Source organism: Hemitrygon akajei, chromosome 5 (assembly GCF_048418815.1).
Source record: "Hemitrygon akajei chromosome 5, sHemAka1.3, whole genome shotgun sequence".
NCBI classification, from domain to species: Eukaryota; Metazoa; Chordata; class Chondrichthyes; order Myliobatiformes; family Dasyatidae; genus Hemitrygon; species Hemitrygon akajei.
Window position 1 is genome coordinate 171,717,297 of NC_133128.1, and position 19,508 is coordinate 171,736,804.

General features: G+C 40.8%; 1 protein-coding gene across 1 annotated transcript in view; it reads left to right on the forward strand.

Annotated features, from left to right (window-relative positions):
• dnah9l (dynein, axonemal, heavy polypeptide 9 like) overlaps nucleotides 1-19,508 on the forward strand; it is a 276,890-nt gene that overhangs the window by 235,420 nt on the left and 21,962 nt on the right. The window contains 5 exon segments of the mRNA XM_073047202.1: nucleotides 2,254-2,447; nucleotides 9,413-9,561; nucleotides 13,490-13,617; nucleotides 16,858-17,085; nucleotides 18,656-18,847. Of these exon segments, the coding sequence (XP_072903303.1) occupies nucleotides 2,254-2,447; nucleotides 9,413-9,561; nucleotides 13,490-13,617; nucleotides 16,858-17,085; nucleotides 18,656-18,847 (891 nt within the window).

Consider the following 19,508-nt stretch of genomic DNA (forward strand, 5'->3'; position numbering starts at 1 on the left):
ATTCCATAAATATGCCTAATCATGTTGATGGGGTAATGTTTTTAGGCACGCAAAACAGCTATTAAAAACTTGTGTGAGTTAATCAGGGCTAAATGTTTGCTCTTCTATACTTTCCAGAACCTTGGTTGCATTGGGGCCTGGCTGTTAGACAAGTCAGCAAGGTTATGTTGGATCGAGGAACACTGAGCTTCCACTTTACCTGTGATAAGTGCTGAGGGATTCATACAGTTCACACAGGAAGGCCTTAGATTCTCCTGCTTTAGTCATGTGAGGAATCTGTTCATTACACCCTGAAAAAGTGACCATGAGGAATTTCTAATAGTTTCAACAATAAATTTATGAACTGAACCAGGAAATCCCCTCAGTTCCATGTAAATTCTCACACAACCCTGGAACATCTGGACAGCAAAGATGCATATTTCAGGATGCTCTTTATTGATTACAGCTCGGCATTTAACACCATCATCCCCTCAAAACTAATCAGTAATCTCCAAGACCTGGGCCTCAGTACCCCCTAGTGCAATTGAATCCTGGATTTCCTCAGTCAGTTCGGATTGGCAAGAGCATCTCCTCCACAATCTCCATCAGCACAGGAGCACTGCAGGGATGTGTGATTAGCCCCCTGCTCTACTCGCTTTACACCTATGTGGCTAAGTACAGCTCCAACACCGTATACAAGTTTACTGATGACACCACTGTTGTGGGCTGTATCAAAGGTGGCGGTGAATCAGCATACAGGAGGGAGATGGAAAATTTGGCTGAGTGGTGTCATAACAACAACCTCCCATTCAATGTCATTAAGACCAAGGAACTGATTGTAGACTTCAGGAGAAGGAAACCAAAGGTGCATGATCCAGTAATCACTGGAGGATCAGAGGTGGAGAGGGTCTGTAGCTTTAATTTCCTGAGTGTCACTATCTTAGAGGACCTGCCCTGGACCCATCATATAAATATTATTGTAAAGAAAGCACAACAGCGCCTTTTCTTCCTCAGGAGCCGGCAGGGGTTTGGCACGTCATCAGAAACCTTGGCAATATAGGTGTGTGGTGAAAAATGTGCTGGCCGGCTACATTACAGCCTGGTATGGGAGCACCAATGCCTTTGAGCGGAAAGTCCTACAAAAGGTAGTGGATTCAGCCCTGTACATCACGGGTAAAACCCTCACAACCATTGAGCACATCTACATGAAACGTTGCCATGGAAAAGCAGCATTAATCATCAAAGAACCTCACCACCCAGTTTCTCGAACTTCCAGTAATGCTCCCCCACCTCCTTCGCCGTTCCCCATCCCCTTTTCCCTCTCTCACCTTATCTCTTTGCCTGTCCATCACCTCCCTCTGGTGCCCCTCCCCCTTTTCTTACTTCCATGGCCTTCTGTCCTCTCCTATCAGATTCCCCTTTCTCCAGCCCTGTATTTCTTTCACCAGTCAACTTCTCAACTCTTTACTTTATTCATCCTGTCCCTGTTTCACCAATCATTTTGTATTTCTCTCTCCTCTCCCACCTTTTAAATCTACTCATCTTTTTTTCTCCAGTCCTGCCAAAAGGTCTCAGCCCGAAACGTCAACTGTACTTTTTTCCATAGATGCTGCCTGGCCTGCTGAGTTCCTCCAGCATTTTGTGTGTGTTGATTGGATGTCCAGCATCAGCAGACTTTCTCTTTTCCATGCTCTTTTCTCGCTGCTGCCATCAGGCAGAAGGTCCAGGTACCTCAGGACTCAAACCACCAAGTACAAGAACAGTTACTTCCCCTCAACCATCAGGCTCTTGAGCAAAAGGGGATAGCTACACTCATTATTTATTGCTATTTATTTATAGTTGCATTTGCAGTTTGTGTACAGTTAACGGTTCCTGATGCTTGCAGTTTACAGTTACTGTTCTATAGATAGGCTAAGTATGCTCGCAGAAAAAGAATCACATTATTGTATGGAGTGACATGATAATAAATTACTTAAACACTTTTTGGCTCCCATCTGCAAACACAGCAATATAATCCTGATAAATCTCCTTTGATGTCAAATACTTATTACCTTTAATAAATGAATTAGGAAAGGACGCAAGATTCTAAAAAGTTAGTTTGTTCATATATGGGATGTTCTGATGAAAGGCCATTGGCCTAAAGTGTCTTCTCACTATTTGACTGTTGAGAATTACCAGCACTTTTTGTTTTATCTTGGTATTGGACTTTGATTTCTTTTTTCAATACTATTGATGAAATAGAAATGTAATCTTCATGCGTATTTGTGCCCACAGACAATGAGCTTCATGGATGAGTTTCGTGGTTTGGACAGGGATATTGAAGGTTCAGTCAAACGCTGGAAGAAATTTGTTGAATCCGAATGCCCAGAAAAAGAGGAGTTCCCTCAAGAATGGAAAAACAATAGCTCTCTTCAGAAACTTATTATGATGCGTGCTTTGCGTCCTGATCGCATGACTTATGCAATAAGGTAATCTGATCATTATACTCTGTTATAATTACTTACTCTGCAGAACCTTTAGAACCTTAGTATCTTAAAGTACTTAATAGCTAATTATTTAATTTTGAAGGTGCCATACTGTTGCAGTCTGTGCGATCTTGCTTGAAATAAAAATGTTGGCTAGAAATATTAGGTATAGTATTATGATCCAGTTCCTTAAGGTTGTCATAGCCGGAGGAGGTAGTGGAGATAAGCTCCCACTATTTATTAAATGCTCCCAATTGCGAGCACCTCAAGTAGCCTCTGACAACCAAGTCCAATTCCTGGCCTTCATGTGTGGCTCATCTACTAAGCCTGGTGGAACTGTTCCCTCTGAAAGGAGAAAGGGCAGAGGTGGCGCCTTTGGGCAGAACCAGTCACTTCAGCCAGTTGGGGTTCATCAGCTGTGGTTGGCAGCTCATCTAGGAGAAGGAAACTGTGATCTCAAGCCTCTGCTGCGTTAGGATTATACCCACTCATAGGGAAGGCTTCAGGAGTAAACCCCAAGGGAAAAGTCCAGAGCTGGAGTTCAACGGTGACTGGCAACTCCTGTGACGCCGAACTATCAATCTCTACTGCTCCTTTGGATCCATCAGCTGCTTGGAGAGAGGAGCTTGCTTCATGGACAACAGCCTGCTTTTCATATCGTACTGCCTTGATTTGCTTATGTACTGCCTTGCAGATCACATAGACAGCTGGCAGTCAACATCCATGGTCAACCCTGATCAATGACACTTCCGGTAAGATGGCGATTGTTTAGCTGCTCCGAACTTTTGTTCCGTTACTGTCGCTACCTTTGCACTAAATGTCTCCATTCTTTAAACCTTAGTTAGGAATTATTTCGGTATCTCTTAACTTGCCTGTGAATATATCTAACTTACAATGTCTAGCAAGAGTTCTAAATCCGGGAGAAAAGAAGCTATGACCCCGTCGGACGAGACGCTGGTTGCGCTGGGAAAGCTCCGAGACGAAATCTTAAAGGAATTTAAAACCGCTTTCAAACAGTTAGAAGACAAACTGGATCGGATCAACGATAAAGTGGACAAACATGCTGAACACTTATCTCGCATCGATTCGACTTCTGAAGATTTAGAAAGTCGTGTTCGATACTTGGAGACTCTCTGTTCCAGCTTAGAGGAAAAATCTAACAAACTTCTTTCCAAAATGGTGGATCTCGAAAATCACAGCAGACGCTGTAACGTCAGAATTCTGGGATTACCAGAGGCGACTGAAAAGGGATCAACCGTGAAGTTTTTCGCCGAGTTTCTCTGTGAGTTATTCGGGAAAGATTTGCTTCCGAAGCTGCCCGAGCTCGAATGGGCACACAGAGTTTACGTTCCCCCCGGAATTCTGGGGTCCCGCCCGCGACCAGTAATCTTGTGTTTCCATCAATACCAGGTAAAACACAGTCTGATCGTAGAGGCGCGTCACAGGGCGTCACTTCCTTTCAAGGATACAACCATTCGCTTTGTGGAAGATTTTGCACCCCAGACCTTAAAGATGCGCGCTGAGTTTAAAGGCGCAATGGAAGTGCTTTTTGATCGTGGTTTCAAACCTTCCCTTCGTAACCCTGCTGATCTACGAATCAAGCTTAATACCGGGAAATATAAGTGGTTCAAATCAGCGAAGGAAGCTGAAGCGTTTGTGGCAAGTCTTCCGGCTATCCGGTCATCTTCGGAATCTGATCGGACCTCATAAAATGGTGGATAAGTACTCCTCGTAGTAAAATTACTTTCTCTGGACTCTGAATTCACTTGAATCACTCAGACATTATTCATTGAAACTTTAAGGGCTGTTGACAATCTCTCCCGGGATTTGGTGTGTGTGTAATCTATTTTTATTCTTGTATAACTTTACCTACAGAGTTCTACAACTAATTCTAACTTGTTTTGGAGGTTCAAAGTCTTTAGTGAAGGCCTCCCTGTTTGTCGGTTCACAGTTCGACTGCTGATTTATTTTTCCTTTGTTTTAAATATTTATTTATTTTATCTTTTTCTGTTCTTCACCCCTTTTTTCTAATCTCTGAATTTTTTTCTCCCTTCTCTGTAAATGGTTGATAAACACTCGTCTTGAATTTATAACTTTCCCCTTCCTCTTTTTTTTCTTTTTCCTTCTTACCTTTTTTTTTCCCTTTCTCTTACTTTATTCTTCTATAATGTTTCGCGGGTAGGTTAGTTTTGGTTTTCTTCCGATTTTCTCTGTATTAAGTTGTATATTTCTGCAGAAGGTGTTCTAATCTGTAGTTATGTTTTCTAGTGCATAAACTAATTATTATTTGCTATAATATTTATATGGAAATGTTGTTAATGACACAGATCTGGAAGTTGTATTTGGGTTAATTTTTTTGGTAGAGCTAGCTACTTGTTTTGGTAGCCGTCTAGTTTTGGGTTGTGCGGGTGGGGTGGATTTTCCCGTTCCAACATCTCTTTATTGCTTAGGACATGTTTATATTTTGACCTTACGAATCTATGTTTACATCTCTGCTCCCAGACTGCTATTGTACTGCTTGACTTTTTATATGACTGCTGCCTTTTATGCATTAGTAATTGATAATGGCTAGTGCACTTAAATTCGTGAGCTGGAATGTAAAGGGACTGAACCACCCTGTTAAAAGGAGGAAGGTATTCTCACATATCAAACAACTCAAAGCTGACATTGCTTTCCTTCAAGAAACTCATATCCGTTGTTTTGATAACTCCCGGCTTCTGTCAAAGTGGGCGGGTCAGCATTTTCATTCATCCTTTGCCGCTAAAGCTAGGGGAGTTTCCATTCTTATTAATTCAAATATTCCTTTTGAACTCCATAATAAAATATCTGATACAAATGGCCGTTTTATTATTGTTTCTGGTAAACTATATAACACTAAAGTTGCACTAGCAAACCTGTATGCCCCCAACTTTGAGGATGTTAACTTTTTTGAACTTTTTTTTCCTCACGAGCAGACTTAAACTCATACTCTCTTATATTGGGTGGTGATTTTAACTGTTGGTTGGATCCTAAACTGGACCGATCATCCTCTGTTACCAGATCACCTACTAAATCTACCTTAGCTATTCAATCGGTTCTTAATTCGGATCTAAAGTTCCATAAGGTCTGGGGACCTTTTATCGAGTACTTTCATAACCTTCCTCTTGACTAGGGTTTTTTTTTTCTCTTTTTTTTCTTTTAGGTCCCTTGCTTTCAGCTCCCTTTTTTTTCCTGGTAGTAGGCATTATTATCCTTTGTTGCTAAGTGTATTCACAGTCTGGGAGTTTGACTGTCTGGACTTATACTCTTTATACTGTGTGGTGGTTGGTCTGGAGTTGTTGTTTTTTTCTTGTGTTGTGGGGCTTGGGGAGGACACTAAGCTCACTTGTCTTTAATTTAGGTGCTTTTTTGTTAAATTCTCTTCCTTTGTAGCATATTGTTATTGTATGCTTAATCTTGCACTGTATTAATGCTCCTCATTGGGATTTGGGGTTTTTAATTTTGTATAATGTTTTGAAAAACTAATAAAAAAAATTTTTAAAAAACAAAAAAAAACCCCTGATCAATGACACTTATTGTGATCCAAAGTACTCATTACTTAATGAAGTACTTTAGACTTTGCAATATTGGTAAAACAGATACTTATAAAGCTATTTCTTTTGTTGTAAAGGCACAAAAAATCTAGAATTGCTTCACATTTGCAGTTGATTAGTTCTTTGATCTCCTTATCGTCAGTCCCAATTTTCTTCGGTAGACAAGTAAAGATACAAGACATTATGGATCAGAGCAGCCCAAAAACTGTCGAAACTATGGCTTCTGGAATCTGGGAGTTGACAGATTTTTGAGAAGAAATGCTTTTGTGGTATCCATGAGACATACTCTTGCTTCAGTGTTTGTTCTGAAGATGATGCCTGACCTGCCTCACTCAGTGTGGCAATGTCAATGTCAAAGCTTCTGAATTATCTGAGGTATGATAGCATAGCAGTATTCACATCCACTGCTGTTGGGATTGTCAACAAAGGTACTTATGCTCACAACTTCTCCTTTCATTCCATTCCTCTTTTTCGAATAAAAAGTGTAACGCACCCGATCCATACCTTTTTTTTGGTGGATAAGTGGAACTGTCCTTGTTCCAGGCCTGTTAAGGATCATTCCCCCAGTTCTTTCTCCAAAGCTGTAATGACTGCATTGGTGCCATATCCTGTACCCATGTAGAACTTGAAAATTTCTCCATTTTTCCTGCCTGTTTCCACCTTGTTCTGATGTTTATGTAGTTCATCTCCCAAGTTTGCCTTTCTAGATCTCTGAGCCTCCATCTCAGGAGACAGACAAGTCACTAACATCTCTTCCAAGTCCATAGTCTCCTACAGCTGCCTTGGCTATGCATCCTCTCATCTGCTGCCTGCAAGGTTGCCATTTCCTCTTCCCAGTTTCTTCATCTCTCTCACACTTGTTCCACTGATGGGCACTTACACTCTGGTGCTCCCGAAATGTTCTGAAACATGGTTTTCCCTCTGTCATTGTGGAAGGAGCTCTCAACAGAGAAGGTTCTGGGCCCTGAGATCTAGGAAGAAATGAGTGACTTGAGTTTAAAGGCTTAGAAGATAATTTGATGGACGGGTATGCCTGAGACCAATCAGGGAAGAGGACTAAGGATTAGTAGTTACATTACCAAATATAAATGAATGATGATGATGGCCAGTGAAATTTAAAACCAGGCCTGCACTCCATGTATGTTGATAAGCTCAGGCAATCAAAGCTGTGCTGAGCCAAGATGAATTTGATCAAAAGTTGACCTAGTTTGGAAGCCAGTGATAGACTGAAAGTAAGGTAAATGAATGCAGAAAAAAGAAAACATAAGCAAAAGCAATAGCCACTGTTGGGAAAGTAACATCCAGTTTCACATCTCAGGGCAATAATCACACAACATCATTGCAAGCTGAAGCAAAATATATAACATGTTGTTTCACTTGTAATGATTGTAGCTTTATAGCACTCCTCCAGTTTCTTTTACCATAAGTAATGTTATTTTAGTGTTTATCCTAAAGAATTTTTGAGTGTGTCCTCACAAAAGCATTCAGTCTTCCCCAACCAGAAGCCCTGGATGAACCATGAGATCCACAGACTGCTGAGGGCCAGGTCCAGGTATGATCTCCAGAAAGCCATTTCACATGTGCAGTGACAATTCTGGACCATCTTGAATCACTGAAGGATGCTGAACAGCTGTGGCAGGGCTTGAATGCTCTCATCTCCTACAAGTGACAGAGGTGACAACAAGTGTTTACTCACAGATGAGCTCAATGCCTTTTTAGCTCACTTTGACCATCAAAATATGGAGGCACTTTCACGAGCTACCATGCAGCTTCTGATGACCCTTTGATTTCATACTCTGAGGCTGAAGTGGGACCATCCTTAAGGAGGGTGAACTCATGAAGGTGTACCTGGCTGAATAACAAACAGCTGTGCTGATCCACTAGCTGGAGTGTTCACCGATATCTTTGACCTCTCACTTTGGCAGTCTTAGGCACCCATTAACAAGCAACAAGCTTCGATTACACCAGTGCCCAAGAGAGCGTGGTAACCTGCCTCAATGCGTATCATTCCAGTAGCACTTACATCCACTGTGATGAAATGCTTTGAGAGGTTGGAGATGAATCATATCAATTCCTGCCTTGGAAATGCTCCAGTTTGCCCAGTGTCACAACAGATCTACAGCAGATGCCATTTCTTTGTCTCTTCACTCAGCCCAGGAACATCTGGACAGCAAAGGTACATATATCAGGGTGTTTTTATCGGCTACAGCTCAACATTCAATTCCTTCAAACCCTCAAAATTAATCAATAAGCTTCCAGATCTAGTCTTTAATACCTTTTTATGCAACTGATTTTCGATTTCCTCACTTGCAAACTTCAGTCAGTTCGGATTGGCAACAGCATCTTCTCCACAATCTCCATCAGCACAGAAGCACCACAAAACTGTGTGCTTAGTCCTCACTCTACTCACTTTACACTAAGAACAGCTCCAATGCCTCACTTAAATTTGCTAATGACACCACTGTTTTTGGCCGAATCAAAGGTGGTGATGAATCAGAGGGAGATGAATACAAATTAAGGATGCCACAACAACAACCTCTCATTCAATGTCCGTAAAACCAAGAAACTGATTATTGACTTCAGGAGGAGGTCAATGTTATCATTTCAGAGGATCTGGCCTGGGTCCATTACAAAGAAAGCACAGCATCGCCTCTAGTTTGCAAAGATTTGGCATGTCATCTAAAACTTTGACAAACTTCAATAGATGCATGATGGAGAGTATATTGACAGGTATGGTCACAGTCTGGTATAGAAATAGCAGTGTTCTTGAATGGAAAAACCTACTAAAGGGGTGGATATGGCCCAGTCCATCATGGATAAAGCCCTCCCCACCGTTGAGCACATCTATATGGAGCACTGTCACAGGAAAGCGGCATCCATCATTAACAACCCATACAATCCAGGCCATGCTCTCTTCTCACTGCTGCCATCAGGAAGAAGGTATAGGAACCTCAGGACCCACAGCACCAGGTTCAGGAACAGTTATTACCTCTCAATGAGGTTCTTGAACCAAAGAAAATAACTTAACTCAACATCACTTGCCCCATCACTGAACTGTTCCCATGATCTATGGGCTCACCTTCAAGGACTCTTCATCTCATGTTCTCTATACTTGTTGCTTATTTATTATTATTATTATTATTATTATTATTATTATTATTATTATTATTATTATTATTATTAGTTTTTACTTTCTTTTTGCATTTGTACAGTTTGTTGTCTTTTGCACACTGGTTGTTTGACTGTCCTGTTGGCTGTTGTCTTTCATTGATTTGATTGTGTTTCTTGTATTTACTGTGAATGCCCGTAGGAAAATAAATCCCAGGTATGTGCGTGTTACTTTGAACTTTGTGACTGTTAATATTTGCAATAAACTGATGATGTATGTTTTTACAGAAAATTTGTGGAGGAGAAGCTTGGAACAAAATACACTGAGGGCCGTCAGACAGAATTCATTAAATCATTCAGAGAAAGTAGTCCTGCATCTCCGATCTTCTTCATTCTCTCTCCTGGTGTTGATCCACTGAAAGATGTCGAGGCCTTGGGTGCGTATGCTGCTTAGAACAGGCACAGAAATATAATCATTTCAAATTATTGTGTGTGTATATTCAGTGGTCTCTGTGGGAATTGCAAGTCTTATAGACCTTCTGTGACTCTAAGGATGTTGTGGTAAACTGTTAGATTATCTTTAGCTTTTCCTTTTGCATCCAATTGTTCTTCTGTATTCATTTCAATTAATTGCTCAATTCCATATAAACATATTTATGGTATTTGCCTTTGCCCTGATAGCTGGATATGATTTTTTTTTAAAGCATAAATTTCAATGAGCCTCTGTGCTTGTTAAAAAATTATTCTAATGTTTATGGGATAATCAATAGACTTATTGTTTTAGCTAGCTGATGATTTAGTCATAGTGGGTTGAATAAAACCTTCTGTCCTAACTTGCTGCTGTGGTTTCTACTTGCTCATCCACTGTGTCTGAATAAGGAAGGATCAGCAAGATGACATCCTGTCACTAGCCAAACGTAATGAACTGGGCTTGCAGCATCCTGACTGCACTTTGATTAGATGTCCTGTAAAAGGCCTTTGAACAGTTTTTAAATATTCATGACAAAATTTAAAACTGGCTCAAGTACACTTTGTGTCTATTTTGTAAGTTATTTATTAAAACATTAAAATATTAATAATAATACTTTACAGTCTTAGAAATGAACCTGAAACTTTAAGTCAAAAAACAATTATGCAGTTAACTGCGCGTCTTTGTTATTAAGGATCGGCAATACCATTTAAACAGCTTGGGGTGTCACTCTGTACACCAGCGGTCCCTGGCAGATAGTTGAGGGACAGATGTATTTCACATCTGGTACTGACATCGGTGAAGTGCTGAAGAGTGAGCACCACTTTGCTGGCGTTTATGTATGGAAATGGAAGTAAACTTGCACAATATGTCCCCTTATTTCACCATAGCCCTTCCAACACATAGATTTGAAATCTTTTGCATCCCCTTTTTTTAAATTTTGACTTGGTTAGAAATTCTCAGGTGTCAGGTGTCCATGTGAATGGAGTTTTACTTGGTGGCCATCTCTGCTTTCACGCATGACCCTTGCAGCATGAGGTACAAGTGTTCTTTTAGTCAAGTGACCCTGGCAATGGCAGAACCCAAACTGAGCATCAGTAAGCAGGCAAATGTTGAATTAATGCCACTTGAATGGACTGTTACTACTACTATGTTGACTCAGGCCTAGGGGGCCAGTGTCGGGCATGATGAGACTTTCCGCTCCTCCCTCTCCCTCATTCAGTGTGTTCCGTTCATCTACATGAGCTGCGCCACTATCTTCTAGGAGCGTGTTGACCGTAGTCTTGGGAGGGCGCCCAGGGTTCATCCTCCCATGTGACGACTAGGCTGGTGGGTAGCTCAGGGTGGCGTAGACATTGCCCCGCTAGTTGCGGTCTTCTCGCCTCGATGTTAGTAGTGAGCATCGGTAGGTCGTCATAGAGCTCGACATTCGTCATGTGCTGTTGCCAACTCACGTCAAGAGCCATCCGGAGCATTCGTGTATAGCAACCATCTAGTGGCTTTCGCATGGTCTTGCTGAGTGTCCACTGTTAACACCTTCCAACTTGTTGCTGAGTGCAAGAAGAGTTGGTGTTGATTAATTGCATTACTGCTCTTTTGTGATGGTTTACGGGCAGTGGGGTAGTCAGTGGTTTCATTCAGGCAGAGTGGTGATTAGGGGGTAAGAGCTGGGAGTTCCATAGATGGGATTAGAGGATAGGAATTGGGTAGGTCGAGTGAGTGTGAGGAGGCCTTGAGGCCATCACCTCGTTGTAAATGAAATACAGAGGACCACGCTGGAGATTGGGTGTTGGACTCAACAAGAAATTTGCTTTTAATTGGCAGCACGTAGCCCCAAACCATCTGGTTCAGGCCTGCTTTTATTGCAATTTTGTCCAAAATATGCATTGCTGTCTATTTGGCAAGGCTGTGTACATCCAGTGGACTCCTGCATGTATAAGTCAAACTCCAAATGAACACACCTCCAACTGGAAAGCATAAATCAAATTTTGACAGAGTCCTATCATGTGTTTATACCAAACAGTATAATCTTAAGGTTCTAATTTGTTTTTTATCAAACCTTTCATTCATTATAACAGCAAATGTGAAGCAGTTGATTTTTAGTTAGATTCAGATACTCTTGGGCTTCCAGCCACGTACAGGTATGGATTTTAATCGACGTTTCAATTACAAACTCTGCCGTCTTCATCAAGAATGATGCCTGGGCATGTCTACTCCAGAGGTATTTATACCCCCATCATCCGTTCCTCCTGATTGGTTAGTTCTCATCCAATCAGGTTTCCACTGCCCCACCTTGTTTACAATTGAATGCCAGCTCTTACTTAGAGCAAACCCTTCATCTTTGTTAAAAATTCTTTTCCTCTAGTTTTATTTCAATGGCTTCCTTCACTAGGCAGTCCATAAAGCCAATGGTGCGACACAGTAGTTATGTGCCATCAAAGTTGAAAATCGAAACCTGAACCCGACTGGAAGCCTGAGAAGAGTTTATTTGTCATATACACTGGAAAAGCACTAGATGCTTTTTAGATTCAGAAACTTAGATCTCAAAATGTAAAACAATTTTATGATTACATTCAGTATAAAATCAGAGGGAGAACAAAATTTGTACCATTTTTTCATCGCCATTCTTATTTCCCTTACGATCATTCCAACTGTGTTCAATGTTCAAAAGTTTTAAGTACGTTTATTATCAAAATATACAACCTTGAGATTCATCTCCTTACAGGCAGCCACAAAACAAAGAAACACGATATACAGTTAACAATATATTTGGATCTAAAAGAAGTTTAGAAGGTGCCACATCAATGATTATGATCCAATATATTAGGATGTATTGGTGTTGCCACTAATATATTGGCATGAATAGAAGATTGGCTGGCTAACAGGAAATGGAAAGTAGACATAACTAGATCTTTTTCTGCAGAAAAAAATTGATACAAACAATAAAAGTAAGCATGTCTTTTCTAACGTGTGTCTTCTCTCTCCACGCGTTCCTTTATTCACAACATTTGCTGTATAGACATTGAACATCATCATCTGTTGTATTTCGTTACCTTAAGAAAATCTGTATTCACTGATGGACAATCTTGCATCAACTTGTACTTTGTGTTCACTGCGATCAGAATGCCATGAAATGTCAGAACACACCAAGTACCTTCAGTCTTCCTTCAGCAACAATCAGTCATTTCCACTGTTAATGAAGTAGCACAGAGGAATTTTCTGAATGAAATGATGTAAACCTTCAGGCAAAAATAAAATGGCACACTATGTGAAGCACTGCTTAAGGTTTATTAGAAAATTGATGGCATATAATTTTGGTTAAAATGTTTTGAAAGCTTATGTATGAAGCTGCAAGGAATGCTGAAATTCTGATACTTGCAGTGGCCTGAGTATAGAGTATACAGTATACCTAACGTGTACATAACTGTTGCAAACTCTATATTTATGACATATTGAATAACGCCATTTTTGTAGCTCTTGGTTTCTTTTTGCTTCCTGTGACGAGAATGGAGCAAAGCTAAATGAGAAGTGGCTATCTGTGGCACTCAAAATGGGTACCACGAGGCTTTATCTATTACATTCATGATGTCATCAAGAATATTACCTGGTGGACATGCAATTGTGATGACAGCAAGAGGATTTAGCTTTTCTTTTGCTTCTACTGATTAACTACACTACAAAATGATGTTGGGTCAAAGTTAAATGATGGCTTTAAGGATTCTTGACCATATTGTGTCACATGAGTGAAACTAATGATGTTAATTTGCTGGACTCTTATACTGAATAATATTGTATATCTTACTAGTTGGGGACAGCGAATACGTCTTTTAGAAAATACTTATTCAGTCAAAATAAACTATTGCTTAAATATTTCTGTAATTTATCATCCTGTTCAGGAAAAAAGCTTGGTTTCACTATTGATTCTGGAAAACTTCACAATGTCTCCCTTGGGCAAGGACAAGAGGCAATTGCTGAACAAGCTTTGGTAAAAGCTTCTAAAGAAGGACACTGGATTATCCTGCAGGCAAGTTAAGCTGCACTGCTGGTATGATTTCTTTTCACAACTTGAAGTAAACATTGTTTTGTGAAAAGGAAATCGTACACGACCAACTGATTGGAATTGATTGATGACGTAGCACATGGCTAAAGTAGATCTGAAGAAGATGATATCATTGGAGTTCTAGAAGACGTTTGAGAAGATGCCACATCAATAATTATTATGGACAATAATAATCCAATATATCAGGATGTGCTGGTGTTGTATCTGATACATTGGCATGAATAGGAGATTGGCTGGCTAACAGGAAATGGGAAGTAGACATAACTAGATCTTTTTCTGATTGATAAGATGTAATGAGTGATGTGTTACAGGGATTCAGTGCAGGGGCTTCAACTTCGGTAGGCAGTGTAAGTGACTTGGATGAAAGCACCAAAGGAATGCTAAATTTGCTGATGACACAAAGATTGGAAAATAAATTATGAAATGTATATAAATAGATTAAATGAGTGCAGAAAACACTTGTAAACTTAGAGTGTAATGTAGAAAAATAAGAGACTGTCCACGTCAGGAGGAAAATAAGGTGGGAACATAAGGTTTTAAAAAAAACAGGACCGGATATAAAAGGAATTGGATAGACATGAACTGATTAAGGATAGTCAGTATGGTAGGTCATGTCTAATCAATCTCATAGTTTTTCGAGCAAGTTACTAGGAAAGTGGATGATGGCAAGGCAGTGGTTGTTGTCTACAGGGACTTCAGTAAGGCATTTGACAAGGTCCCACATGGGAAGCTGGTCACGAAGGTTCAGTCACTCAGCACTCAGAATGAGATAGTAAATTGGATTAGACATTGGCTTTGTGGGAGAAGCTAGAGAGTGGTAGTAGAGGGTTGCCTCTCTGACTGGATGACTGTGACTGGTAGTGTGACCCAGGGATCAGTGCTGGGTTCTTTGTTGTTTGTCATCTATATCAATAGTCTGGATGATAACGTGGTGAACTGAATCAGCAAATTTGTGGATGGCACCAAGTTTGGGGATAGTGGGCAATGAGGAGGCTATCATGGCTTGCAAAGGGATCTCCATCAGATGGAAAAATGGGCTGAAGAAAGGCAGATGGAATTTAATGCGGACAAATGTGAGGTTTTGCACTTCGGTAGGACAAACCAGGGTGGGTTTTACACTGAATGGAAGGGCACTGAGGAGTGCGGTACAAAAAAGGGATCTGGAAATGCAGGTACATAATTCATTGAAACTGGTGTCACAGGTAGATAGGGAAGTAAAGAAATCTTTTGGCACATTGGCCTTCATTAATCAATGTTATGTCCGAGTTATATAAGACATTGGTGAGGCCTAATTTGGAGTATTGTGAGCAGTTTTGGTCACCTACCTACAGAAAAGATGTAAACAAGTTTGAAAGAGTACAGAGAAAATTTACAAGGATGTTTCCAGGTCTGGAGGACCTGAGTTATAAGGAAAGATGGAATAGGTTAGGACTGTATTCTTCAGAATGTAGAAGATTGAGAGGAGATTTGGCAGAGGTATACAAAACTATGAAGGTTATAGATAGGATAACTGCAAGCAGGCATTCTTCACGGAGGTTGGGAGGGACTACAACCAGAGGTCATGGCTTAAGGATGAAAGGTGAGAAGTTTAATGAGAACTTGAGGGGATATTTCTTCACTCAGAGGGTCGTGAGAGTGTGGAATGAGGTGCTGGTACAAGTGGTGCATATGAGCTCGATTTCAACTTTTAAGAGAAGTTTAGATACGTACACTGATAATAAGGATATGGAATGTTATTATCCCAATGCAGGTCGTTGGGAATTGGCAGTTTAAGTGGTTTCAGCATGTTTTTGATGGGCTAAAGGATGTGTTTCTGCACTGTACTTCTCTGACTCTTTCAGCCCACCAGCTCCACCCTGACCATCAACCACCCACTTACACTAACCCTCCATTAATTCCATGTTTTTCTATTTTTGTCACATTCTTATGAACTCTCCCCTGTATTCTCCAACTCGCATGTGTCCTGGGGCAATTTGCAGTGGAATTAGACTATACACTCGAATATCTTTGGTATGCGGGAGGAAATCTGAGAACCTGAAGGAAGCCATGCAGTGGAAGGGAGCACACTAAGACCTCACACTGACAGTACCCGCGGTCAGCATCAAACTGGGAACATCTGGGGCTGCACCTCCACTCACTTCACCATCCTGCTGCCTCTTTGGTAATAACATTGAGATACAGAGGGGCCTTGGTATCCTAGTTCAAGATTCACAGAAGGTTGGTATGTAGGAATGGCAAATTATTAAGAAAGCTAATCAGATGTCATGATTTATTGTTAGGTGAAATGAATATAAAGTAGAAAATTATGTTTCATTAATATTTATTTAGAGATATAGAAATTTTGTTTGGCAGTTGCTTGTTCTTGAGGGAACTAATTTCTTTTCCAGTGTGGTGGGTTCTGAAGTGACTGACAATGTCAATGTAGGATTGCCTACTCTTCTGTAAATGGGGTAGGGGGTACCTGACATGGCTGGTGTGTGGATGGTTTGTAAGATGATATCTTCCTTCCATAGTTTACATTGGGTCTGCTATGTGCTTCTGATATATGTTCTCAAGCCATCCAAAATGCAGCTTTCCCCAGTCTGATTAATCATGGGACCATTGATTCCCAAGAGTTGGTGCATTTTCTAAGGAGACTATGAGCATATTCTTGAATCCTTTCTTCTGTTTACCGAGTAAATTCTGGAGTCTTGGGTTAGACAATATTAGGGAGGTTTTTCTTCAGATATGTAGAGCAGTGGTGAGCTATCATCTGGAATAGTCGATATTGTCAGTGAACTGTGGAGATAATTTGAGGATGTTCTCAAAACCTCATTAGGCTTGTATCCTTTTACAGTTTGCTTTTGGTCTCCATACCTTGATCAAAGTGAAGGAGAAGCATTTAGGGTAGTATTGAGAACCTCGGGGGCACAGAGAGACCCTGTGTTGGTGGTGGAAGGAGTGCACCATTTCACAAGCTTACCATCCATTTGCCCTGGTGGCCACTGCCTGTCCCATTTGTAGAAAAGTCTGTGGTTTCTATTAGCCACCTCAGAGCCTGTAAAACCAGAGCGGATGCAAGTCAATCTGGTCCTGAGGGAGTGCCTCAGATCATTAGTGCAGTTTGCTCCTCTTTATTGCATATGTTTCATGTTTAAAAATATATATTTGACAATATAATACTGTATATAAAATCAAAAATATGCGTGCATGTTTTGCCTGCAGAATATTCACTTAATGGCAAAGTGGCTCAGTATTTTAGAACAACTTCTTGAGAAGTTCAGTGAAGGATCCCATCCAGACTATCGTGTATTCATGAGTGCTGAGTCTGCTCCAACTCCTGAGGAGCATATTATTCCACAAGGAATCCTCGAGGACTCCATCAAAATTACCAATGAACCACCAACTGGTATGTTAGCTAATCTCCATGCAGCTTTGGATAACTTTGATCAGGTATGGATAATATCATTTCAATATTTTGACAGACAGTAAAGATTGATTTGCAGCTGAAATGTTCTATGCATGGGGCATAAATGAGAATGGTGAACTGTGAACAGTGACTTGTTTCACAAATTTGTGTTAAAATTTGAATTGCAAGTCTAAATTTAAAATTCCAGAATTCAGGACATTCAGTTTTACTTGTGGAGGAGAAAGATACATTTGCTTTTTATAATTACTTTAGCCATGTATGTGAAATCCTTTATTGTTGCAATGTAAGTGTGTGTGTGTGAAATACAGACCCAATCATTGCATCAAGTTGACATCAACCATTATTTTTATACTATTCCTACTCTAACCCACGAAATTCTCTCCACATTCTCATTAAAGAACAATGCTGCCCAAGATACACCTACACATCAGGGATAATCGACAGGGGCCAATCAGCCTAAGAATCCACAGGTTCTTGTGGTCTGGGAGGAAACTGGAATACTTAGAGGAAATCCACATAATCATCAGGAGAACGTGTAAATTTTTTTGCAGATAGCATCAGAGGTCAGGTTTCAACTCAGGATGTTGGAGCTATGAGTCAGGAACTCCACTACCTGTGCTACTGCGTTGCCCATTTGCTGCTTTGCAGTTGTACAGATTGCTCACAGAGCTGGTACCAGCATGTTCTGGATTCCCACCCTGTACAAGGATAAAATGGGAATTGTCTTTGAACGTACTGATCTCACACATGCCTTGTGGATCAATACGGAGTTGGAACCAGAATCTTTCCAACACTGAATAAGGGGAAAAGAGTCAAGGTAGGTAACTGGCCCTGCTCCTGTATGGTAAACTTCCAGGAATGTTGGTGAAGGTCACCAGTCCGTCTTTGCAGTTAGAAAGGAGCTGGGACCTTCTGTGCTCACGAATGGAAAGGGAAACATTAACCTCAAACGAAGTGTAGATATTTGGTAGCACAAAAGAAATCTTGCAAAATCACTTGTTTGTAATTTTGTTTCCTGATCTACTTTCCATTTGTAGATGATTTGAAAAATGGCTATGTCAGGTGAGATAATCTAGCTCCATAACTTAGCTTCACAGAAGGTGGCTCAAATGTGGTCCACGCTGTTACGTGCACACACATCTCCTTTCACTCATCGGCAAAAGAACAGTAAAGCTGCTGAGCCCATTGGAAGCTACATTAAAAAACTGAGTTCAGGTGGAAGAGTTTCAATCCAAATTATCAACTCTCTATTTCCCTCTTCAGATGCTGCCTAACCTGTTGAGTTCCTCCAGTACATTGTGTGTTACATAAAAAACCCGCAAAACACACATTGTTAACATAGGATAAATGGTGCATTTACATTCTGTCACCAAAGCCCAAACAGTTGCATGCATGTCCAGCTCTCGGTAGAATAGAATAATATATTTAAGATTCAGTCTGGCAACCTGACTGGGTTAGCTTTGATACTCTCATCCAATTTAATGGGGAACAATTGTATATATTGTACATTGTTAGATGAGTTTTACTTACTTTTATTTCTTCTCTCAGCAAAATCGTGTACCTTCTTCACAAATTCATATGCCTTCATCGCAGGATATTCTCGATCAGTGTTCCCGTGAGCATGAGTTTAAGACAATACTGTTTTCCCTGTGCTACTTCCATGCCTGTGTGGCTGAACGTCGGAAATTTGGACCGCAGGGCTGGAATCGAAAGTACCCTTTCAACACAGGAGACCTGACAATTTCAGTCAATATTTTATACAGCTATTTGGAAACGAACACGCAGGTATATTACAGATACGTGAAAATACAATTGAGTAGAAATCAGTGTAAGGTAATTTAATTTATATACTGTACATGGAGAGAGTAAGCAGAAAATAAACTGTAAAGCTATGTATATTGAGCTAACTATTCTCAGAACTGAGAACATAATTTAAATTTGCCCAGATCATGGGCTAAAATAGCATGAAAAGCTTAGCAGAGATCTCTGTGTCTGGTTCATATGGCCCTTCTCCCACCACAGACCTGTTCATGCTTGCCACACCCACATTTGCGTGCATTGCCTTCCTGTCGCTCACTCACAAACAATGCCCCGTTCCTGCACAGATCCATTGACCCTGCCTCATTTCCACATCTCTCACTCACACACCCTTTCATTTCTTCCATGCACACTTACAGTTTCGTGTACAACTGTCTGCCTCTCTTGTGCGCAACACCTGCGTCCCACCCTCTTGTGCACGTCCCCGTCTCGCTCACGCTTGTGAATGCCCCATCTCCCTCTTATTTGTGCACTTCCTCCCCTCCTTCCCTCTGGAGCAATCCCCCATCTACTACTCTGTTGTGCACTCCGTGGATGTCCTTCTCTCTCTGTGCACTCCCCCCATTTCCCACTCTCTGTCACTCCCCCATCTCCCTCTCTCTCACTCCCCCATCTAACTCTCCCTCTC